The sequence below is a fragment of the Physella acuta genome, unplaced genomic scaffold (assembly GCF_028476545.2).
Source record: "Physella acuta isolate Inbredline_101_S28 unplaced genomic scaffold, ASM2847654v3 ptg000196l, whole genome shotgun sequence".
NCBI lineage: Eukaryota > Metazoa > Mollusca > Gastropoda > Physidae > Physella > Physella acuta.
The window spans coordinates 161,239-170,871 of NW_026731715.1; the positions used below are offsets into that span (position 1 = coordinate 161,239).

General features: G+C 43.9%; 1 protein-coding gene across 1 annotated transcript; it reads right to left on the reverse strand.

Annotated features, from left to right (window-relative positions):
• Nucleotides 1-891: 891 nt before the first annotated feature.
• Nucleotides 892-6,567, reverse strand: LOC131936925 (uncharacterized). The gene is made up of 2 exons (XM_059294055.1): nt 6,248-6,567; nt 892-3,207 (listed from the first exon to the last, which is right to left on the reverse strand). The coding sequence occupies exons 1-2, from the start codon at nt 6,279-6,281 to the stop codon at nt 1,763-1,765; spliced, it is 1,479 nt and encodes a 492-aa protein (XP_059150038.1). The 5' UTR covers nt 6,282-6,567; the 3' UTR covers nt 892-1,762.
• Nucleotides 6,568-9,633: the final 3,066 nt, after the last annotated feature.

The following is a 9,633-nucleotide window of genomic DNA, read 5'->3' on the forward strand; positions in this document are numbered from 1 at the left end:
CCACTGGAGAAAGGTGACCCACTGGAGAATGGTGACCCACTGGAGAATGGTGACCCAATTAAGAATGGTGACCCACTAGAGAATGGTGACCCACTGTAGAGAATGGTGACCCTCTGGAGAATGGTGACCCAATGGAAAATTGTGACGCAATGGAGAATGGTGAACCACGGGGGAATGGTGACCCAATGGAGAATGGTGACCCAATGGAGAATGGTGACCCAATGGAGAGTGGGGACCCAATGGAGAATGGTGACCTACTGTAGAATGGTGACCTACCAGAGAACGGTGATATACCAGAGAATAGCGACCCACCAGAATTGTGACCCACCTTTATGTGTCGCTGTATATAGATTTCCCTGCTCTGATTATAAATAACCCTTAGTGTCAAAAGTCACAACATCTGGTCATTTCTTACGTGGTTTTAAAGTCTTAACAGGTAATTTCTCACGTGGTTTAAAAGTCACAACAGGTCATTTCTTACAAGGTTTAATAGTCACAACAGGTTATTTCTTACGTGGTTTTAAAGTCACAACAACAGGCCATTTCTCACTTGGTTTAGTTTAACATAAAAAAAAATCCCGCAAAAAGTGCAGCCCAATAAACGGGCGGTTAGCTCCAGGTGTTGTGACGTCACAAGGCCGTGCATGTAAGCCGGCCTAGCCAGTGAAAGCTACACAATGGACCCTTAAGACGCTGTAAATTGGATGGGCGACACTTTCAAAGGAAACCAAAATTGTTGGCCCGCTCCACCTCAAAGGTGGTAGAGTTACAAGAAAATCTACATCTTGTTGTGCTTTAGCTGCGGCTTTAGGAAGCTTTAGCATTATTCAACTTTCTCATGGCGTCCTGGCTATAAATAGCCTTACGCGAGGTGTTCAATTTTTTTTGTTTACTAAGTTTTTTTTTCTTCTTTGCTATTAGATATTTAAATATTTAGACACAGATAATGCAAGAGATAACCCAGATGGCATTTAATAAATATGTCGTATGACACAGATAACATGTCTGATATGTCATGAGACAAAAAACACCTAAGTAAATTTCCCAACTCTCGCCAAGTACCCATTTCGGCTGAGTGAGCTTCAGACTCGAGTCAACACCATTGACCACATCACAGCTACCACTCACACACAAACGTCCAAACTTACAAAAACACACACACAATGTCTATCAAATTCAAAGTGTGTATTTTTTAAAGTACAAAAATGTAAAAGAAATATGGCAAAAATTATTTTAAAAACGGACATATTATAAACTTTATAAAAAAAAAAACAAGCAGTGTTTATATGTACAGATCAGCGACACAGACACGGTATATTGCACGGTACAAGACACACGAGGGCTGTCTACGTGTGTCCATGTTTGGTCAACATTCGGGATAAAGCCAATGAGCAGTGAGCTAATACAAGAGGCGTCTCGTCGCTATCCTCGGGGTCCGAGTTCGAATCACACTCGTACACACATTTTGTTAATAAAAAAGTTTGAATCAAAGTTTAAGTAAATAAAAATATCACTCAAAAAGTGAAAGGTATCATTATTCCAGACAGGTCCTCTCAGTGTAGAGCCGTGAACCACAGAACTTGTATCCACTTACACAGCAACACACTAGCACAGCTACATTATGTACACATGTCAGCAACACACCCGCTACATTATGTACACAATTCATATACACAATGACACTCAACCGAAATAAAGCTAAAAATAGGATTAAAATGGCACTTTGGTAGGAAGAACAGTTTGAGCAGTTGAAAAAAAAAATTCACTCCAGATAAAACTCAAAGTCTTGCTGCTGTGACGTCACAGACTGGCACGCGCGCAGGTCGGTCTCCGAGTGAGCACTAGTGGGGCTGGAACAGCTCTCCTCCCCGCCTGAGCTGGTCACACTCGCGGGACGTAGGGAGGACATGTCCGAGCTGACGTCATCGTCCATGACCAGAGGGATGACCTCCAGCCCCAGCATGTCCCTCAATGACGCGATGTAGTTCAAGGCCAGCTTCAGGATGGTGAACTTGGTCACCTTGTTTTTACTGTCGTGCTCGACGTGGGGCAGGGAACTCTTGAGGTTGTCGAAAGCGTCGTTAATCTCCTTCATCCGGTCTCTCTCCCGGGCGTTGGCCGTCCGCCGCCTGTACTTGCTCAAGGGGGGCGGCTTGATCTTTCCCTTGGGCAGGCGTGGCTCCTCCTGGCGCCGCTCCGTCTCCACACGTTTGACCAGCGAGCTGAGCCGCAGGTTGTAGTTCTCCGTGTTGCGTGTCGCCCGTGACGACCGCCGGAGGGTTCTAGTTTCTTCTGGCACTGCTTGACCTTCAGACTGGACCGGTAAACTGCCAAGGTCAGTCTTGTTGTCTGCTGCTTGTGTGGCGCCGATTTCCCCAGACTCGAACCCGCTGTCGTCGTGAGGTAGATCTAACGTGCTGCTGTCGTTGGTCGTGGGTTTGTCTGCTGCCTTGGTTGTCTTAGCTTTTTTCTGTCTGGGTTTCACCTCAGTACTCGCGTCCTTCCGGCGAGATTTGGAAGGCTTTGAGTAGCCTTTGCTCTTCCGCTTTCGCTTCTGTTTTTTTCCTGTTGCTGTTTTTAATTTAAAATGTGCGACGGAATCGCTGGAGTTGGTGCTAGATGGGGACACTAGAGGCTGTGCTGGTGTCTGCTGCAGAAAGTTGGAGAAGTCAGGTTGGTGAATGCTGCCAAGATATAAGCTGTCTTCTGATTGGATGAAATGTGACACGTGAGGTAGATGAGACCTACTGTCTCCTAGAAAATCTGACGTCACAGAGTTCGGCTCGCTGATGAATGCATTACTTAAAGCCATGTTCGAATGTCGGGGTACCCTGTCATACAGGTTAAAGGTCAAAGGTTGGCACGAAGGGTTAACGACCGCATTCCTGTGGAAGCTTGCAGTAACCAGAGATAATCCGCCTGTAATTGGCGCATGCGCTAATTGAGCGACCTCGACATTCTCAGGAGCGTCCAGCAGGGACGGACTTCCCGTCTCCATGACACGTGACAGGTCCTCGTGCTCGTACGTGCAGGGGTGGAAGTTGTCGGGGGAGTCGAGGGCGTCTGGGGCGTCAAAGGCGCTGAGCACGGAGGGCAGGTCAGTGAAACACGTGACGTCATTGATGTAACCCTGCTCAGCGAGGACCTTGGCGAACTCATCAAGGCTACACTCGCCCTCCATCTTGGTTCTGTGGCTTAGCATCAGCGCTGTAGCGGAAACACAAAAGCACAATTCAAATAATGGCAGTATAAAACTAATGTTGCAGATTTACAACAAACCAATAAAATATCACTGAAAATAAGAAAGGCTCATGGCGGGACGTAGTATCACGGTAACATTGCTTGTAGTATGTGCTATTGTGCCGAATGTAGTGTAGGTATCTTAGTTTAAAACTTGCAGTTATTTTAATACAACTTTAAAAGGGGCATCACCCGCTTCTATAAAACTTTAGGGTGATCTTCAAGTGGGTTCAGGTTTAGACATTTTGTTACACGACTTTAAAGTAAAACCTACATTCCGGTTAAATGTAGTGCAGCTTATGGTACGGAGTGGTTGGGTAGTAGAGCACACGACTAATATCCCGTGTTCAAGTCCGTAGCATGTAATCTTGTTTTGACTCAAGTTAGGGAAAGTAAAGACGGTTTGTCAGTGTGCTGACCTTTCAGTTGCCGAGGTCACAGACACAGGTGAACTCTACTTCATCTGCCCAATGGACAGCCCGGTTTGAAGGTAAATTTTACTTTGTTTACCATACACGTTATCAGTTAAAACCTACAAATCTACGACCAAGTGGACAATCTACGACCAACTAGACAATCTACGACCAACTGGACAATCTACGACCAACTGAACCATCTACAACTGGACAATCTACGACCAACGACAAACTACAACTGGACAATCTACAACTGGACAATCTACGACCAAATGGACAATCTACAACTGGACAATCTACAACTGGACAATCTACAACTGGACAATCTACGACCAACTGGACAATCTAAGACTGGACAATCTACGACCAAATAGACAATCTACGACTGGACAATCTACAACTGGACAATCTACGACCAACTGGACAATCTACGACCAATTGGACAATCTACAACTGGACAATCTACAACTGGACAATCTACGACCAACTAGACAATCTACGACTAACTGGAAAATCTACGACCAACTAGACAATCTACAACTGGACAATCTACGACCAACTAGACAATCTACGACCAACTAGACAATCTACGACCAACTGGACAATCTACAACTGGACAATCTACGACCAAATGGACAATCTACAACTGGACAATCTACAACTGGACAATCTACAACTGGACAATCTACGACCAAATGGACAATCTACAACTGGACAATCTACAACTGGACAATCTACGACCAACTGGACAATCTACGACCAATTGGACAATCTACAACTGGACAATCTACAACTGGACAATCTACGACCAACTAGACAATCTACGACTGAACATCTACAACTAGACAATCTACGACTGGACATCTACAACTGGACAATCTACGACCAACTAGACAATCTACGACTAACTGGAAAATCTACGACCAACTAGACAATCTACAACTGGACAATCTACGACCAACTAGACAATCTACGACCAACTAGACAATCTACGACCAACTGGACAATCTACAACTGGACAATCTACGACCAAATGGACAATCTACAACTGGACAATCTACAACTGGACAATCTACAACTGGACAATCTACGACCAAATGGACAATCTACAACTGGACAATCTACAACTGGACAATCTACGACCAACTGGACAATCTACGACCAACTGGACAATCTACGACCAACTAGACAATCTACGACCAACTGGACACTATACGACCAACTGGACAATCTACGACTGGACAATCTACAACTTATCAATCTACGACCAACTGAACAAACTACGACCAATTGGACAATCTACAACTGGACAATCTACGACCAACTGGACAATCTACAACTGGACAATCTACGACCAAATGGACAATCTACAACTGGACAATCTACAACTGGACAATCTCCAACTCGATAATCTACGACCAAATTGACAATCTACGACCAACTGGACAATCTACGACCAACTGGACAAACTACAACTGGACAATCTACGACCAACTGGACAATCTACGACCAAATGGACAATCTACGACCAATTGGGCAATCTTCAACTGGACAATCTACGACCAACTGGACAATCTACGACCAACTGGACAATCTACAATTGGACAATCTACGACCAACTAGACAATCTACGACTGGACATCTACAACTAGACAATCTACGACCAACTGGACAATCTACGATAAAATGGACAATCTACGGCCAACTAAACAATCTACGACCAACTGGACAATCTACGACTGGACATCTACAACTAGATAATCTACGACCAAATGGACAATCTACAACTGGACAATCTACGACCAACTGGACAATCTACGACCAATTGGATAATCTACAACTGGACAATCTACAACTGGACAATCTACGACCAAATGGACAATCTACAACTGGACAATCTACGACCAAATGGACAATCTACAACTGGACAATCTACAACTCGATAATCTACGACCAAATGGACAATCTACGACCAACTAGAGAATCTACGACCAACTAGACAATCTACGACCAATTGGACAATCTTCAACTGGACAATCTACGACCAACTGGACAATCTACGACCAACTGGACAATCTACAACTGGACAAACTACAACTGGACAATCTACAACTGGACAATCTACAACTGGACAATATACGACCAAATGGACAATCTACGACCAACTGGACAATCTACGACCAACTGGACAATATACGACCAAATGGACAATCTACGATCAACTAGACAATCTACGACCAACTGAACAATCTACGACCAACTGGACTATCTACGACCAACTGGACAATCTACAACTGGACAATCTACGACCAGTGTTGATGTCATGTATCTGTAGTACCCTTTTCGCTTCATATTCCAATAATTGAAACTGCTAGATTTGATTTTTGTTTTCAAAATGGTGGTGTAAAAGTAATTAGCAGAATATTTCTGTGTCTAGGTTTAATTAACACATATCTTAATTCACTGTACGAAATACAATCGTCATGCACACCATCCAATCATAGACACGTGAACATCAACATCCATCTACACAACAATCTCACATCTTTGCACATCATAGTAACACATCACAATATCACTATATAACTCACCGACATCCCTACACCATGAATCCGATAAACTCATTACATATCCACCATTTATGGGAAAAAGGTCAGTATACGTTATCGTCTTTACACAGCTTATTATAATCGAGCCTTTACACAGTCCGTAGGTCCTGCTAATGACCTCACACAATCCGTAGGTCCTGCTAATGAGCTAGACGTCATAAATTCCTAGCGAACTTGAAGACACACCTGACCTTTCGTCTTCAGCTTTTTCTCTCCGGGCCTTGAGAGGGTAGGCAACGTCTTGTCTTATAAAGCCAGTCTTGTCTTATATATGCGTCCTGTCTTATATAGGCGTCCTGTCTCATATGGGCACCGTCGTGTCTTGTACAGCAGTTTGTGTCTAACGCCGCACGAGCGGGTCGCAGCCAATGATTTCTGTCATCTCTCACCTGTCGTAACGACACGCCCACTTTAAGCAAGGTACCTGACGCAGGCCTAGCGGTGTAGCAGGGGTGATCCTGTAGCAGGGGTGATCCTGTAGCAGGGGTGTAGCAGGGGTGATCCTGTGTCTCACCAACTACAGCGCATCACCCCTCATACAAGACAACAGTGTTAGCAGCCAGGGTTCGTCTACGCAACATGTTGAACACAAGCACCATACAGATTCACCATCAGCACATATAGACACATGCACCATAAAAACATTTACACCCTTAGCACATTTAGACACATGCACCCTTAGCACATTTAGACACATGCACCATTAGCACATTTAGACACATGCACCATTAGCACAGATGGACACATGCACCATTAGCACATTTAGACACATGCACCCTTAGCACATTTAGACACATGCACCATTAGCACATTTAGACACATGCACCCTTAGCACAGATGGACACATGCACCATTAGCACATTTAGACACATGCAACATTAGCACATTTAGACACATGCACCCTTAGCACATTTAGACACATGCACCATTAGCACATTTAGACACATGCACCCTTAGCACAGATGGACACATGCAACATTAGCACCTACGGACACATGCACCATTAGCACCTACGGACACATGCACCATTAGCACATTTAGACATATGCACCATTAGCACCTACGGACACATGCACCATTAGCACATTTTGACACATGCACCATTAGCACATTTTGACACATGCACCATTAGCACATTTTGACACATGCACATTAGCACAAACGGACACATGCACCATTAGCACATTTTGACACATGCACATTAGCACAAACGGACACATGCACCATTAGCACATTTAGACACATGCACCATTAGCACATTTAGACGCATGCACCATTAGCACATTTAGACACATGCACCATTAGCACGAATGGACACATGCACAGTTTAGTACTAATGATAAACGCATACTGAATTTCATCAAGCCACGACACTATAACCCAACCCAACCACAACCCAACCACATCACACCACTTGAACCCCATGTATAGCTTGAAGTCTATCCCAACAAACTACATCCCACCCCAAAAACCCTATCCCAACACAATTCATCCCACCACTAAAACCCTATCCCAAAAAAACACCACAGAACTCTCCGATACTGCAGGACCCCTCAAATTTTAGTGGGAGGGGCCATTTTGACATTTTGGGCGTGGCCTATGAATGTACACTATTTACAATTAGCGTACACCACTTGTGTACAGCATCAACACATCCACCTGATTGCAACAACCAGCGGGACAATAAATCTTGCTTGTCCACCCACCCTGGCCAGTCTGGACAACACGCAATAAAAATCTGGCACACTTAAAGTCACCATTACCCCCCCCCCCCCCCCCCCCCCCCGGCTTTTAATATCCCCTCCCCCCTGTAACCACAGAATGGCGTAGCGGAATTTGTGACCAAACTGCGCCATTTCATTCATAAAATTTCGAGCATGGCCTCCTTCTCGATCTAGGTCAGTGTGACAATAGGTGGAGTGGCGAGGGCTTGTAAGTTGGGCCAAATATCTGTGTTAGTTGTGACGATGTTCGGGTGTAATGGTGGACAGTTCGGTCTACCTACGAAAAATTTTTGCCATCTTTAAGTCAAAGACTAGAAATATTGACTTTATACGACCATTTAGGAATGACTTACTACAACAACCTATTGATATCGTTTTATATCATATGTAAAACCTAAGATTACTAAACCAAGTACACATTCCTAAACGTATAGTTACCTATGCTGCTACTGTTACTTTGTCTTACGACATAATGGTCGGCCACAAAACAATCCCAATTGTTGGGCATCGACAAATGGGCTCTTAAATAAAGTCCACAAATAACAGACAATATGGCTCCCGAAAAGTAGCCTAATTAATGATATGTCTCCAGACAAAATGGCCCGTGGAAAAAAGGGTCCACGACAATAGTACTCTAACAAAAACGCGTAGACCAGAAAGAGAATTTGCAAGGATTGTGGCGGAACAACAACTTTCTCAACAGCTGCATGCTGATGTTATCTGGGAGTTTAATGTGCCGTTTGAGCTTAGGTTTATGTTGAGCTTAATGTGCCGTGTGAGTTTAAAGTTCTGGGGGATCTTAATGTGTATTTCGACCTTAAGATTCTGTGGGAGCTTATGTTATGTGAAAGCTTAATACCTGTAGTAGGGCCACAAACCTACTGCACTTAATGTAAAGTTATAGGACGGCCACAAACCTACTGCACTTAACAATGTAAAGTTATAGGACGGCCACAAACCTACTGCACTTAACAATGTAAAGTTATAGGACGGCCACAAACGTACTGCACTTAATGTAAAGTTATAGGACGGCCACAAACCTACTGCACTTAATGTAAAGTTATAGGACGGCCACAAACCTACTGCACTTAATGTAAAGTTATAGGACGGCCACAAACCTACTGCACTTAATGTAAAGTTATAGGACGGCCACAAACCTACTGCACTTAATGTAAAGTTATAGGACGGCCACAAACCTACTGCACTTAATGTAAAGTTATAGGACGGCCACAAACCTACTGCACTTAATGTAAAGTTATAGGACGGCCACAAACCTACTGCACTTAAAAATGTAAAGTTATAGGGCGGCCACAAACCTACTGCACTTAATGTAAAGTTATAGGACGGCCACAAACCTACTGCACTTAATGTAAAGTTATAGGACGGCCACAAACCTACTGCACTTAATGTAAAGTTATAGGACGGCCACAAACCTACTGCGCTTAATGTAAAGTTATAGGACGGCCACAAACCTACTGCACTTTTTGTAAAGTTATAGGACGGCCACAAACCTACTGCACTTAACAATGTAAAGTTATAGGACGGCCACAAACCTACTGCACTTAATGTAAAGTTATAGGACGGCCACAAACCTACTGCACTTAATGTAAAGTTATAGGACGGCCACAAACCTACTGCACTTAA